General features: G+C 41.9%; 1 protein-coding gene across 1 annotated transcript in view; it reads left to right on the top strand.

Annotated features, from left to right (window-relative positions):
- The window catches only part of CTNND2 (catenin delta 2), a 1,428,722-nt gene that overhangs the window by 1,187,712 nt on the left and 224,309 nt on the right, over positions 1 to 16,701 (top strand). The window contains exon 13 of the mRNA XM_030219657.1: positions 4,422 to 4,607. Coding sequence (XP_030075517.1) covers positions 4,422 to 4,607 — 186 coding nt within the window. The remainder of the gene's footprint in view (positions 1 to 4,421; positions 4,608 to 16,701) is intronic.

The following is a 16,701-nucleotide window of genomic DNA, read 5'->3' as shown; positions in this document are numbered from 1 at the left end:
CCATTTCACTAACCATTAGGCCACTCCTCCACACCACTCCACCTAAATGTTGACATGTAACTGCTGACTTGCCCTAATATTCTGTAATGGATTTGGCGTGCAAATTTGCCTTTATAGAATTCTAGCTTAGTGTTATGATTTTTGGTTCCTAATGTTTGGCACCCTTTATAGAATTGATTCTGATGTGTGATATTTCCAAAGTGCAAATCTGAATGCATTATTGTCTTCCCTGACTTAAGCATGCCTCAAGTCCATTGTTTTTTCCCCATAGATAACAATATGCTCACTGTTGATCACTGCACATATTTTGACCTGGGAAATGGATGACCAATTTTCAGATGCCTTATTTACCTGGGCAGCTGTCTTTTGAAAATTGCTCTTCATGTGTTTTAGTATACGAACATAAGAGTAGCCATACTGGGTCAGACCAGTGGTCCATCTAGCCCAGTATCCTGTTTTCCAAACAGTAGCCAAGCCAGGTCACAAGAACCTGGCAGAAATCCAAATTGTGGCAACACGCCATACTACAAATCCCAGGGCAAGCAGTTGCTTTCCATGTCTGTCTCAATAGCAGACTATGGACTTTTCCTCCAGGAATTTGTCCAAACCTCTTTTAAACCCAGATAACGCTAACCACTGTTACCACCTCCTCCTGCAAAGAGTTCCAGAGCTTAACTTCGTAGAGTGAAAAAATATTTCCTCCTATTTGTTTTAGAAGTATTTCCATGTAACTTCCTTGAGTGTCCCCAAGTCTTTGTACTTTTGAAACTTAAAAAATTGATTTATTTCTACTCGTTCTACACCACTCATGATTTTGTAGACCTCAATCTTATCTCCCCTGTCTCTTTTCCAAGCTGAAGAGTCCTAACCTCTTTAGCCTTTCCTCATACGAGAGGAGTTCCATCCCCTCTATCATTTTATTTGATCTTCTTTGAACCTTTTCTAGTTCTGCTATATCTTTTTTGAGATACGGCGACCAGAACTGAACGCAATACTCAATGTGCGGACTCATCATGGAGCAATACAAAGGCATTATAGTATTTTTGGTCTTATTCACCATCCCTTTCCTAATAATTCCTAGCATCCTGTTTGCTTTTTTGGCCGCTGCCACACACGGAGTAGAAGATTTCAGCACATTATCTACAACAACGCCTAGATCTTTTTCCCAAGCACTGACCCCCAGGGTGGACCCTAGCATCAGGTAATTGTGATTCAGATTATTCTTTCCAATGTGCATCACTAAACTAGGTCCTGCAGTGCCTGCTAGAAGCTATCTGTTAATGCTGTGGTACAAAGGTCAAGTTTTAAAACTAGGGGGAAAGAGTATGGAGATTAGTTGATAAAGTTTGTTTTTTTATATTTTTATTCTGCCTTTCACTAATCTACAGTTCCTCTAAACTCCAGTCTTTAAGTTTCCAAAGCACAAAGCAAGATAATGTTCACTTACTAGAGAAATGTCCTCTTCTCTCAGAACTTCTCAGAAAGAAAGTTCAGTGGGACCTTTCCTCTTTATATGGTTTTCAATCTAAGGGGAATGCTTCAAACAGGCTCTTTCAAACTAACTCAGTATTCAGGTTGCCCTTAGTAACCTCCTCAAATATTCTACCTCCTCACATCTTAATTAACACCTAATTGAGATCAGTTTCAGTGCTACCTCTCCAGCATCCAAAGAACAGAAAATAATTGTCTTTTAGAACAAGATTTGTCTTCCTTCTGTCCTTTTAAAGTTGTGTGGCTGTTGAGTTTCTACCTCTAGAAATAATTTCAGTTTAAAACTGTTACGTCTGTGCTTTCCTCACCCTCTGGTGGCCAGAACGGGTGGCTGCTATGGACCATCACCCGTTCCAGATTTAAGCTCAGTCCGGTCCGGATCTTCCAGGCTGCCAGGTTTGCTTGTGTTGTTTGAGCCTGCACAGCACCCGTAGCTGCCTGGTGATTGCAGCAGCTGAGCCTCAACTGCTTCTGGGCTTATTAGCCATCTTGAAACATTTCTGCTTTGCCTTTGCATCGTCTAAGGCCCTGGTATGTTGGGGTGCTGGTGCACTTCTGCTGTTTCCAGTTTCTAGTTTATTCCTGCCTTGATTCTTGTCTGTTCTTGCTAGTCTGTGGATAGATAGATAGATTAGATTGTTGTTTGTTGGCTTGTCTTATCTCTGAGTTGTAGTTCTGTGTTGGTCCTTGTCTGTTTGTATCTTACTTGCTGCTCTGCAGCTTTTAGTTTTGTGTCTTGTTAGTCAGTGTTTTGCTCCCTGTTTTAGTGGCTGTTTTCAGCTTTCAGTCCTGTCCTTTAGCCTATCCTTTCCCTGCCTTGCTGTCCCTGTGCTGCCTAGCTGTTATCCAGTCCTGCCCTGTCCAGTAAGTCCTGCTGGCCACCTGAAGCCTGGAGCTCAACTCTTGGTGAAAAGTGGCCAGGTGCAGGTGAAGCCTAACTGTTTGTCAGAGATCTGCCCTGTCTCTAGCTTGGGGTGGTTTTGCCTGCCACTGCCGCTCCTCGGCAGTGGTCCAAGGGCTCACAACCTAGTTTCCTGGTTGTATACGTGACAAAACTATGGGAAAAGTGTCTACTTCTAGAGAAAATTTCAGTTTAAAACTACAGGAAAAGGGTTATACACTATAGAAACTAGTTAACAATGCTTGCTTTAATGTCTCCCCCCCCCCCCCCCCCCCCCCCCCCAATACTAAACTAGGTCCTGCAGTGCCTGCTAGAGGCTATCTGTTAATGCTATGGTACAAAGTATGTTTGATCCAAAATTAGCCAACACAGCTGACTAATTTAAGGGTTCACACACTACTGAAACAGCAAAATCATGCAATTATATAACATAACTGTAATAAACATGCTGGATAAATTCCAGTACCATGGGTACATGAAAATTATTGGTTGCAGTAATGGTGCTGCTAGCCAAGTGCACAGATAAGGTCTCAGCAATGGGTCACAAAGCAATCATTCAAACAATTATCTGTCAGTTGATATTCTCTCTGTCTTTCACTAAGATATTCATAGTTCAATTACCAAAGTGCTGCAGGCTCCCACAGGAAATGGTATGGCTTCAAACAGGCTATCCCCAGATATTCACATTTCTTTAGTCTACCAGGTCTCTCTCATTTTTCTATCTATAAACAAATCATCTACCCAGCTCATACATTATTGCTTTTTGTCTTTTTTTAGAAGACTCTCTTCCCGACACCATTGAAATTCATCAAAAGCCTACTGTGACTCTCTTTTGGATTTATGAAATAAAAATCTTGGTCATACACATATCTATTGCATCACCTTCAATGTTGGGTTAGACTGAGTACAGACAAATAACAAATGTGCACATACCTTATATCATTAGAGTGTAAGCCCTCTGGAAACTTTCTTCCAGCACGGATCCAAGAGCACTGCCTGGTGCCCAGCTGTCTGCTAACCACATTCTTCCAATTCAAACTAATATGGTGTGGGGGAGGGGCAACACAGGGGTAAGCAGGAAGGTGGCAATGTGGAGGAGGTGAGCCCCTAGATGAAGGCAAAGGAAGAGCCTGCACAATGGTCGCCAACGGGCCCTTCGCTCTGAGAAAATGTGGCGCAGCTGATGATTGAAATTGATTTGAATGGCAAATTGGACAGCACTACTTCTCAGGAGTTATCCCCACACTCTGAACTTACTCCCAGAGGGGCTATGTCTAACTTGAGACTACCTCTACTTCAAAGGGCAGGTAAAAGCCCAAGCCTTTAATGCAGGTGGTGACTGACCAGACACTCACTCTGCAGCACACTCTGCTACACACACTGTAACTTAGACCAGTTCCTCATATTTCATTTAACTGTCTATAGAACTTGCCTTGCCTCGAGTTTAGCCATCATTTATTTATCCCCATTAACTTTGTACTACCCATCTTGTCCCCATCTATATATCTGCACTTGGTTCCTGGCTACATAGCATGATGTTTCATTGTATTGTAGGAACAGCATTAGCATCAAATCATATCTGTCATTCAAATGTTTTAATGCATGCTTTTTTAGGTACTACATTTCTATTGTAGTGACATTGCATTATATCTGTTATTTGAATGCTCTATGCTGTCTATAAGGATATTGTTTGTATTGTACTGACATTTTTTTATATATCCATTACATGATTGTTCTGCAGTGCTGTTAAACACATATATTTTTGATACGGTTCATGTTAGACCTATTACTAGGTTTCAGTTTACCTCACTTATTGTATTTATGCTTATATTTGGTAAGTTTTATGTTGAACTGTACCTGCTGTACACCACCTTGGGTGAATCTCTTCATAACGGGGGTTAATAAATCCCAATAAATAAATAAATTCAGACAAATGTATGGAAAAAGATTGACTGTCCTTTTTGCAGTACCTGAAACTGAAGGTAGCTACATTTTGTAACCTTTGTTTTTTTGTTTTGTTTTTATTAAGACCGTTGAAAACTGTGTGTGCATTTTGAGGAACCTCTCATACCGACTTGCTGCAGAAACATCTCAGGGACAGCAGATGGGAACCGATGAGCTTGATGGATTGCTGTGTGGTGATGCCAATGGCAAGGATACAGAGAGTTCAGGGTGCTGGGGCAAGAAGAAGAAAAAAAAGAAATCTCAAGATCAGGTGATCACAGTTGTTTGGCCCTGCCTTCGCTTAATACATGCTCATAATTCTTAGTGTAAAGAACCATGGGTATATATATGTTGGGGCGGGGTAGGGGAGGGACAGGTAGTGTCATCTCTGAAATGAAAATGCATACAGCTAGCTATGCTTTACAGCAGTAGCCTCTAAAGTGATGAGGACTTCCTTGTAAGTTGACTACCCCAGGTGATCTCTTTATGGTAAAGGAGCTGCTGCAGGTTTCTGTGATTAGTGACAATGAGACCAGCGTTTACCCAGGAGAATTTAAAGCATGCTAGCAGTCAACACTCTTTACGATGAGAGACAGGAGGTTGTGAAACAGTGGCGTAGCCACAGGTGGGCCAGGGCCCACCCACTTAGGGCTCAGGCCCACCCAACAGTAGCACATGTTTAGTGGTAGCTGGTGGGGATCCCAAGCTCCACCTACTGAAGACTTCCCCCTGCTGGTAACAAAAACGCTACTCTCCACTATACTGGCACCTGCACATTCTCTGTTTTTAGCGCATGCTTGCTACAGACTGCCAAGGTGGAAACAAGTGTTATCCCACCAGCTGAGATTTTGGGTGGTGGGGGAGGGGCAGAACACTTGGTGCCCACCCACTTCTTGCCTAGGCCCACCCAAAATCTGTTGTCTGGCTACGCCCCTGTTGTGAAAGCAATTCTATAAAAAGGGTGCCTACATTTAGATGCCTAAAAGGTGCCTATTTTAAGTAGATGCTATCTTCCTTTATAGGATACTAGAGAGCAAATACAGACATATATTTTAGGCATGACTGCTCAATACCTGCCATAGACCTAGTGTAAATGCTTTCTTCTAGATTGGTTAAAAACACATGTTGATTATAATATTCTATAATTTATATGCAGAATTGTGAGCTTGGCCTAGGCTCTGCCCCTGTGTGCAGCTACTTTCAAACAATGCGACATTGCATTTAGGAAGCATTTTATAGCCTAGCACATAGATGGAATAGTGGCATTTATGTGCTTATGTGCACACATACACATGTAGATGCCATTATTTTGGTATTTTGTGTGCATTCTTGGTACCTAAATGTTGGCACCCTCTTTATAGAATTGCCCCCATATGTCAAGATAATGGGGTAGCATTGTTAAGGTTGAGGGTGTTATGTTTTTATTTTGCAATGTGGCTGTTAAGTTAAATGTATTTTTATGATTGCATTCCAATTTGAGGCTATGTTAGGAAGTGTGATATCAACTAAATAAATCAAATCAAATAATAAATTACTACAAAATGCTAATTAATAAAATGGGTTTTGGAAAGGGAAGATATTTTAAAGTAAATGTCAGGAATGCGAATTTAATGTCTAATTTGGTTGACTGTTCGATTTGAATGCAAAGAAGTATTCACAGTATTTGTACATGAAGAAGAGACAGATAGTTTGGTTCTTATAGAAAATACCAAAATGCTGTTCCAAGTAATCTGGGTGAGGTGAAATGGTACTAATTATACGCTGAGTAGGGATTTTTTTTTAGAAGAGAAACAACCTGGTATTCTTACAGAGTCATGGATAGTGTTGATGGACGATCCTAGATTGAATGAACTCTGTCCAATTGGTTACAAAATTATCCACCTTTCTAGAATAGATAATCGGGGTGGTGGATTAATTATATTGTATAAAATCTTTTTTTAACATTAAGATTTTAGACTCTTGGAGCTCACCGCAATTAGGGGCCCTTTTACTAAGCCACGTAAGCGCCTACATGTGCCCAACGCGCGCCAGTATGGAGTTACTGGCCAACTACCGCGTCGCTCTTGTGGTAAATTCATTTTTGGCACGCATCCGATGCATGCATCCGAAAAATATTTTTTATTTGCAGGCGCGCGTAACGGATGCACGCCAAGTGGCATTTGACACGCGTAGATCATTACCGCCCGGTTACCGCATGAGTCTTTACCACTAGGTCAATAGCTGGCGGTAAGGTCTCAGACCCAAAATGGACGCGCGGCAATTTTGATTTTGCCACACGTCCATTTTCGGCAAAAAATTTAAAAAGGCATTTTTTGCAGGTGCGCTGAAAAATGATTCTGCGCGCGCCCAAAACATGTGCCTACACTACTGCAGGCCATTTTTCAGCGCACCTTAGTAAAAGGACCCCTTAGACAATCTATTATGTGAGAATTACTGATGATATTTTTAAGGGTTCGTTTTGTTTCACTGTTATGATTTCCCTTTGAATAATTCTATAGGTTATAATAGTAGGTTGTTAGTTGGTGACATTAATCTACACTTAGAGAATGAAACTACCCAAGCGGTTTGTGATTTTATTGATTTGTTGGACTCTATGGGCCTCACTTGAACCACATTCAGTTGCTCTTATGAAAAGGGCCACTTGCTAGATGTTATAGAATTTCCTCACTCACGGGAGTTTTTTATTTCTGAAAATGTGTGTGACTGTGTTCCCTGGTCTGACCGTTTTTTTGTTTGAGTTTGTTGTACATTGAAAAGACCCTTCCCCTCCTACTAAGCAGCAAATTTTACCAGAGGAAAGGTTGATAGATCTGATTTTTGGAATAGAGTGGATGTGGATATATCCAGTGATGACATTAGTGCAGATTCTTGGATTGATAATTGGGACTCTATTAGTGAGAAAATATTAGATGAGATTGCTCCACTAACAACTAAATGTAAAATTGTCTGGAAATCAGATAAATGGTTTGCTAAGGAACTTGTGTTATTAAAGAAAGATTGTAGAAAGCTTGAAAGATTATGGAAAAAAACATCCCACGGCAAGCAATAGATTGATTTAGAGGTTGAAAATAAATTTTTGTAGACAACTTTTGATTAAAACAAAAAAGGAATACTTGACCCAGATAGATGAGATATTTCTACATTGTTTAAATGTCATTTCCTTAACATCAGTAACTGACAATCCCTCCGAGTGTGTCTGAATTGGCTATCTGTTTTAAGGATAAGATGTGTTCTATTAGAAGTAGTTTACCTGATAAACAAGATATGGATTCTTACTTGAATATTAGTGAAGTAGGAATGCCATCAAATATTTTGGGACAGTTTTACTCCAATATCACCTACGGATACCACCAATTTATTGAACAAGTTTGCATCTTCACATTACTCTTTAGATATGTCTTCTCCTTACCTTATGAAATCTCCCAGTATATTCTTGTACTGATTGGCGCAACTAAGTACACAAGTATATAAGTATTGCCATACTGGGAAAGACCAAAGGTTCATCAAGCTCAGCATCCTGTTTCCAACAGTGGCCAATCCAGGTCACAAATACCTGGCAAGATCCCAAAAAAGTACAAAACATTTTATACTGCTTATCCCAGAAATAGTGGATTTTCCCCAAGTCCATTTGATAATGGTCTATGGACTTTTCCTTTAGGAAGCTGTCCAAACCTTTTTAAAACTCCGCTAAGCTAACCGCCTTTACCACATTCTCTGGCAACGAATTCCAGAGTTTAATTTACACGTTGAGTGAAGAAACATTTTCTCCGATTCGTTTTAAGTTTACTACATTTTAGCTTCATCGCATGCCCCCTAGTCCTAGTATTTTTGGAAAGTGTAAACAAACGCTTCACATCTACCCGTTCAACTCCACTCATTATTTTATAGATCTCTATCATATCTCCTCTCAGCCGCCTTTTCTCCAAGCTGAAGAGCCCTAGCCGCTTTAGCTTTTCCTCATAGGGAAGTTGTCCCATCCCCTTTATCATTTTCATTGCCCTTCTCTGCACCTTTTCTAATTCCACTATATCTTTTTTGAGATGCGGCGTCCAGAATTGAACACAATATTCGAGGTGCGGTCGCACCGTGGAGCGATACAAAGGCATTATAACATCCTCATTTTTGTTTTCCATGCCTTTCCTAATAATAACTAACATTCTATTTGCTTTCTTAGCCGCAGCAGCACACTGAGCAGAAGGTTTCAACGTATCGTCAACGATGAAACCTAGATCCCTTTCTTGGTCTGTGACTCCTAACGTGGAACCTTGCTTGAGTTAGCTATAATTTGGGTTTCTCTTTTCCACATGCATCACTTGCTCACATTAAACGTCATCTGCCATTTAGACGCCCAGTCTCCCAGTCTCGTAAGGTCCTCTTGTAATTTTTCACAATCCTCCCGCGATTTAACAACTTTGAATAACTTTGTGTCATCAGCAAATTTAATTACCTTACTACTTACTCCCATCTCTAGGTCATTTATAAATATGTTAAAAAGCAGCAGTCCCTTTTTTTCTTTTTTAATTTCCTTAATCTTGGAATCAAATTTCTTTAACTTGTGGACAAATGGGCTCTAAAGATATATACTTATCATTTTTGTTTCCTAATCTTAAATAATGCCGATTGCATATTCACTTTATGTGGTGATATATTGGAAAATTTAAATAAAAAAAAAAAAAGCAGCAGTCCCAGCACAGACCCCTGGGGAACCCCACTAACTACCCTTCTCCATCGAGAATACTGACCATTTAACCCTACTGTCTGTTTTCTATCTTTTAACCAGTTTTTAATCCACAATAGAACACTACCTCCTATCCCATGACTCTCCAATTTCCACTGAAGTCTTTCATGAGGTACTTTGTCAAACGCCTTCTGAAAATCCAGATACTGTACATAATATCAACCGGCTCCCCTTTATCCACATGTTTGTTCACCCCTTCAAAGAAATGTAGTAGATTGGTGAGGCAAGATTTCCCTTCATAGTAACATACATAGTAACATACATAGTAGATGACGGCAGAAAAAGACCTGCACGGTCCATCTAGTCTGCCCACGATAAACTCATATGTGTATACCTTACCTTGATTTGTACCTGTCTTTTTCAGGGCACAGACCGTATAAGTCTGTGCAGCAGTATTTCCCGCCTCCCAACCACCAGTCCCGCCTCCCATCACCGGCTCCGGCACAGACCCCGTATAAGTCTGCCCTCCCCCATCCTAGCCTTTCAACCACCAACCCCTCTTCCCCCCGCCACCCAATTTCAGCTAAGCTTCTGTGGATCCATTCCTTCTGCACAGGATTCCTTTATGCCTGTCCCACGCATGTTTGAATTCCGTTACCGTTTTCATCTCCACCACCTCCCGCGGGAGGGCATTCCAAGCGTTCACCACCCTCTCCGTGAAGAAATACTTCCTGACATCTTTCCTGAGTCTGCCCCCCTTCAATCTCATTTCATGTCCTCTCGTTCTACCGCCTTCCCATCTCCGGAAAAGATTCGTTTGCGGATTAATACCTTTCAAATATTTGAACGTCTGTATCATATCACCCCTGTTCCTCCTTTCCTCCAGAGTATACATGTTCAGGTCAGCAAGTCTCTCTTCATACGTCTTGGAACGCAACTCCCATACCATCCTCGTAGCTTTTCTTTGCACCGCTTCCATTTTTTTAACATCCTTCGCAAGGTACGGCCTCCAAAACTGAACACAATACTCCAGTTGGGGCCTCACCAACGTCTTATACAGGGGCATTAAAACCTCCTTTTTTCTGCTGGTCACACCTCTCTCTATACAGCCTAGCAACCTTCTCGCTACGGCCACCGCCTTGTCGCACTGTTTCATCGCCTTCAGGTCCTCAGATACTATCACCCCAAGATCCCTCTCCCCGTCCGTGTCTATCAGGCTCTCCCCACCTAACACATACGCCTCCCTTGGATTTCTACTCCCTAAGTGCATCACTTTGCATTTCTTCGCATTGAATTTTAATTGCCAAACGTTAGACCATTTTTCCAGCTTCTTCAGATCTTTTTTCATGTTTTCCACTCCCTCCGGGGTGTCCACTCTGTTGCAAATCTTGGTGTCATCCGCAAAAAGGCAAACTTTACCTTGTAACCCTTCGGCAATGTCACTCACAAATATATTGAACAGAATGGGCCCCAGCACCGATCCCTGAGGCACTCCACTACTCACCTTTCCCTCCTCCGAGCGAACTCCATTCACTACCACCCTCTGGTGTCTGCCCGTCAACCAGTTCCTAATCCAGTTCACCACTTCGGGTCCTATCTTCAGCCATTCTAGTTTATTCAAGAGCCTCCTGTGGGGAACCGTGTCAAAAGCCTTGCTGAAATCTAAGTAGATGACGTTCATAGCATGTCCTTGATTTAATTCTCCCATCACCCAGTCAAAGAATTCAATGAGATTCGTTTGGCACGACTTCCCTTTGGTGAAACCATGTTGTCTCGGATCTTGCAACTTACTGGCTTCCAGGAAATTCACTATCCTTTCCTTCAGCATGGCTTCCATTACTTTTCCAATAACCGAAGTGAGGCTTACCGGCCTGTAGTTTCCAGCTTCTTCCCTATCACCACTTTTGTGAAGAGGGACCACCTCTGCCATTCTCCAATCCCTCGGAACCTCTCCCGTCTCCAAGGATTTATTAAACAAATCTTTAAGAGGACCCACCAGAATCTCTCTGAGTTCCCTCAGTATTCTGGGGTGGATCCCGTCCGGCCCCATGGCTTTGTCCACCTTTAGCTTTCCAAGTTGTTCATACACACTCTCTTGCGTGAACGGCGCTCTATCCACTTCGTTTTCAGGTGTACTTTTGCCAGTCCCTCTTGGTCCTTCCCCAGGATTTTCTTCAGTAAAAACAGAACAAAAGTATCTATTTAGCAAATTGGCTTTTTCTTCATCATTTTCTACATAGCGTTTTGCTGTATCTTTTAGTCTCACAATCCCCTTTTTAGTCTTTCTCCTTTCACTAATATACCTGAAGAAGTTTTTGTCTTCCCTCCGTACATTTCTAGCCATTTGTTCTTCCGCTTGCGCCTTCGCCAGACGTACCTCTCTCTTGGCTTCTTTTAGTTTCATCCGGTATTCCTCCCCGTGTTCCTCTACTTGAGATTTTTTGTATTTCTGGAACGCTAACTCTTTAGCCTTTATTTTCTCAGCCACTTGCTTTGAAAACCATATCGGTTTCCTTTTTCTCTTGCTTTTATTTACCCTCCTTACATAAAGGTCTGTGGCCCTGTTTATTACTTCTTTCAGCTTGGACCACTGTCCTTCCACGTGTTGTGCGTTCTTGCAGCCCATCAGCTCCTTCCTCAGGTATTCCCCCATTTTGTTAAAGTCAGTTCGCGTGAAGTCCAGGACTTTGAGTTTAGAGTGGCCGCTAACCACATGAGCCGTTATATCAAAACAAACCGTTTGATGGTCACTGCTTCCCAGGTGCGCAGCCACTCGGACATTTGACACACTATCCCCATTCGTGAGCACCAGATCCAGCATCGCTCCCTCCCTCGTGGGTTCCGTCACCATTTGTCTGAGCAGAGCACTTTGGAAAGCATCCACAATCTCTCTACTTCTTTCCGATTTTGCAGAAGGAACCTTCCAATCTACATCCGGCAGATTAAAATCTCCCAACAACAGAACCTCTCTTTTCTTCCCCAACTTCTGAATATCAGCGATCAGATCTTTATCCAGTTCCTCCAATTGTGTCGGGGGTCTGTAGACAACACCCACGTGGACCAAGGTTCTATCCTCTCTTTTTAAGGTGATCCATATTGCTTCTTCCTTTCCCCACTTCCCTGTCATTTCAGTTGCTGCGATATCATCTCTCACATACAGAGCTACTCCTCCACCTTTACGTCCCTCTCTATCCTTCCTAAAAAGATTATAGCCTGGTATGTTTATATCCCATTCATGGGAACCATGGAGCCATGTCTCTGTGACTGCAACTATGTCCAAGTCAGTCTCCAACATCAGGGCTTGAAGGTCATGAATTTTATTGCTTAGACTGTGAGCATTTGTGGTCATTGCTTTCCAACTACATTTCCTAGTATGTGTTTTGGGTTTAGTGATTTGTGAGTGTCTTTTCTCTTTGGGTACCTTCTCCTCTTTTTGTTCCCTCTTCCTTGCTTTTTATTTTTTTTCTGCTTCAATTTTAGTTTCAGGAACATCACAGTGCTGTAGTGGAGCAAAAGAATTTTGTAGTGGCAACACTTGTGTGGGCGGATGCTTCTATGTCACATGACAAATTCTGCCTGAGCCTACTGTGAGCCATCTGTTCCTTTGTGGTTTTATTCTCTGAGGCAGTGGTGAAAAGTTATGATTATGCCCAGTCCTATAAGTTGCTTTAATTGTATCTAATTCTTGCATTACTTTATAGAGCTCTTGTTTTAAAGTAGATAGCTGAAGACAGATAGGACAAGCTTTAAGTTTCCAGATGATTTGCCTTGAAACTAAAGCACCACAATTATTGCAGAGAATAAAAGTCATCCTGATTGGTTGAAATGGGTATGAACAGGTGTACTATGTTGGAGTATCAGCCTGCAAGACTGCCTGTGTATGACTGAGGAGTAAAGTTAATGAGGTTTGGTTTGTCTATAAATGTGTGGAAAACCCTGGGGTGGGTGGGATTATAAGTCCCAAAGTGTCAGCTAAGTGCTGCTATCAAGGGAATTCTCTAGCTTAATGGACCCAAATGGTAGTGTCTGATCAAGGACCTTACAGTTTATTTAATTTTTAAAACTGCCCTAGATTTTTAATAACTTTCCTTTTAAATAAATCTAGATATTGCCAATAATTCTAGCAGTTTCAGCTATGTAAAAGTGCCCCTCCCCTTTATCAGAGCTTGGCAGGAACAGAAAGAAAGAAAGACAGAAAGAGAGGTTTCCCAGTGCTAATTAAATTGATTAAGCAACAAGCCTTAAAAATTTAGGACAAAATATCAGGTAGTTTCTCACCTAAGCCAGTCAATTTGAGAAGTAAGGGATTTAGGGGTCAGAATAAACCTGTCCTATTTACAGGAGCTTGGTTCAGTAGTCCCAGCACCTGGAAGTTAGAAGTAAAAGTAGTATGTCCTTTAGTTTGAGGCCAACCCTGCTTGCCCCCAACTGTGGGGGTGCTTAAGTCCCAAAGTGTCAGCTAAGTGCTGCTATCAAGGGAATTCTCTAGCTTAATGGACCCAAATGGTAGTGTCTGATCAAGGACCTTACAGTTTATTTAACTTTTAAAACTGCCCTAGATTTTTAATAACTTTCCTTTTAAATAAATCTAGATATTGCCAATAATTCTAGCAGTTTCAGCTATGTAAAAGTGCCCCTCCTCTTTATCAGAGCTTGGCAGGAACAGAAAGAAAGAAAGACAGAAAGAGAGGTTTCCAGTGCTAATTAAATTGATTAAGCAACAAGCCTTAAAAATTTAGGACAAAATATCAGGTAGTTTCTCACCTAAGCCAGTCAATTTGAGAAGTAAGGGATTTAGGGGTCAGAATAAACCTGTCCTTTTTACAGGAGCTTGGATCAGTAGTCCCAGCACCTAAGCCAGTCAATTTGAGAAGTAAGGGATTTAGGGGTCAGAATAAACCTGTCCTTTTTACAGGAGCTTGGTTCAGTAGTCCCAGCACCTGGAAGTTAGAAGTAAACTAAATCCATGTTGACTTTGTCTCATTAATCTATGCTTTTGAATATCCTCTATAATTTTGTTCTTAATAATAGTCTCTACCATACTGCCCGGCACCAACATCAGACTCACCAGTCTATAATTTCCCGGATCTCCTCTGGAACCTTTTTTAAAAATCGGCGTTACATTGGCCACCCTCCAATCTTCTGGTACCACACTAGATTTTAAGGATAAATTACACATTACTAACAATAGCTCCACAAGCTCATTTTTCAGTTCTATCAGTACTCTGGGATGAATACCATCCGGTCCAGGAGATTTGCTACTCTTCAGTTTGTAGAACTGCCCCATTACATCCTCCAGGTTTACAGAGAATTCATTAAATTTCTCTGACTCGTCAGCTTCGAATACCATTTCTGGCACCGGTATCCTACCCAAATCTTCCTCAGTGAAGACCGAAGCAAAGAATTCATTTAATCTCTCCACTATGGCTTTGTCTTCCGTGATTGCCCCTTTTACTCCTTGGTCAGCTAGCGTTCCAACCAGTTCTTTTGCCAGCTTTCTGCTTTTAATATACCTAAAAAAAAATTTTACTTTATGTTTTTGCCTCCAGTGCAATCTTTTTTTTTAAGTTCCTCTTAGCCTTCCTTATCAGCACTTTGCATTTGACTTTTTTTTGTTACATTTGTACCCCGCGCTTTCCCACTCATAGGTTCAATGTGGCTTACATATTATATACAGGTACTTATTTGTACCTGGGGCAATGGAGGGTTAAGTGACTTGCCCAGAGTCACAAGGAGCTGCCTGTGCCTGCAGTGGGAATCGAACCCAGTTCCCCAGGACCAAAGTCCACCACACTAACCACTAGTCCACTCCTCCACTTGACATTCCTTATGCTGTTTCTTATTATTTTCAGTCGGTTCCTTCTTCCATTTTCTGAATGATTTTCTTTTAGCTCTAGTAGCTTCCTTCACCTCACTTTTTAAGCACGTCGGCTGTTGTTTGGTCTTCCGTCCTCACAGTTTCAATTAGGTAAATTTCCTTCAGCATGGGGTAATATTGTGTTAACCCCAGTATTAAAGACTTCAAAAGATAGTGTATGAGAATTAAGGGCTCCTTTTACTAAGCGGCAGTAAGCCCAACGTGGGCTTACCAGTTGCTATAATAGAAGTACCACCAGGCTACCACAGCAGCCCAGTGGTACTTCCCACCCCTACCGCGCCGTCAGAAATGTATTTATTTTTGTAACGCTGGCCTGTGCCCGGTGGTAATTGGGCAGTGCCGGGCACTGCCCGGTTACCGCCGGGTTAGCACGGGAACCCTTACCATCACCTCAATGGGTGGCAGTAAGGGCTCCCCTCCCCCCAAAAATGTCCGCACGGCACGTGCTTTACTTGCCGCCCAGCCATTTCCTGCAGGAAAGCGAGACCTTCCCTTTTACCAGCTGCGGTAAAAGGGGGCCTCGGCGCACGTGTAAAACACGCACCGACGCTAGCACTGGCCCCCTTTGGCCGCAGTTACCAGGTCCCTACTAAATATTGTCCACGACTCACATAAGAGCCAGTGGCCTAACTACATCTGTTCAGATGCCAGTATTCAGTCTGTTGCCCAGATATGGCGCAGCATTGAATATCTGGGCCTAATTCTGTCTGCGGCAGTCAGTGTTTAAATAACTGCTGACTGCTGCCAGCTAAATATTAACCTGTACACTTATAAATTCAGGCCTCCTATCCATTTGCCTAGATTTATAAGCCTAATTTATGAGTATAGCGCTGAAAATCAGTTCAAACCGCCTAACATTTTTTACCTGTCTTAAATCTGCCTCTATTTCCACATACTTTTTATGTTCCACTCCACGCAGCAATGCTCCCAAACACTCCAACTCCTGGCTCCACCTTCTGACAAACCTTAGCCACAGCAATAACAAGAAACCTCTCCCTTGGGCAGCAGGAGTTACCTTTAAGCATCTTCTCCTGCTGCCATGAGACCAGTTTTGCAGTAAGAGTTGTGGAATGTTGCAGTTCTTATCACAAAACTGGTCCTAGGGCACCAGGAAGTGATGTCTTAGTAATGATCTCCTGCTGCCTATGGAAGGGGAGGCTGTTCAGCGGTAGTTCATGGCTCCTTGGTGGGACTGCGGGATATGACTCATGCGGGAGACATGGCAGGTCTGCTAGTAAATTTTCAAAGAGGCCAATTCAGGAGCATAAATTCTTTAAACATCAGGCCCATAGTCCTTACGTATAGATTGAAGTTCATTTTTAGGGGATTTTGGTTGATGATAATGCTGGTTATACTTCTCCCAGTTTTGTTATATTGCATCCTGTGAATCAATTTAGCATGGCATTAATAGTCTCTCTCTATTTGCTTTCTAAGACAAGAAATCTTTATTTTGTATATAAGCTTTGCTTTTATGGTGACCTTATGTTTAACTTTCTGTCAGGAATGATGGAGTGTAACTACAACATCTCAGGTTGATTGTAGAGATGTCAATAAATACTATTGCTGCTATATCAGCATGATTATTGGGCTTGGAGGATGAATGGCAGGTTTTATTTGAGTAAGAGCTCTAACAAGGAAAATAGAGGATTTATGACCAGTTTCCCACCTTTAAAAGATGGGAATTCAGACACTTTGAGGGTCAAGGAAAACCCTCCTCCCCTAGTTTTCTGTTTCCACAAGGCCTTATGAATCATCTCAGATTCCGAGGCTGCAGCATCTGCTGGTCCTCCTCACCTTCTGCCCTTTCAT

The sequence above is a fragment of the Microcaecilia unicolor genome, chromosome 1 (genome assembly GCF_901765095.1).
Source record: "Microcaecilia unicolor chromosome 1, aMicUni1.1, whole genome shotgun sequence".
Classification (NCBI taxonomy): domain Eukaryota; kingdom Metazoa; phylum Chordata; class Amphibia; order Gymnophiona; family Siphonopidae; genus Microcaecilia; species Microcaecilia unicolor.
This window is presented reverse-complemented; position numbering and strand designations above follow the sequence as displayed.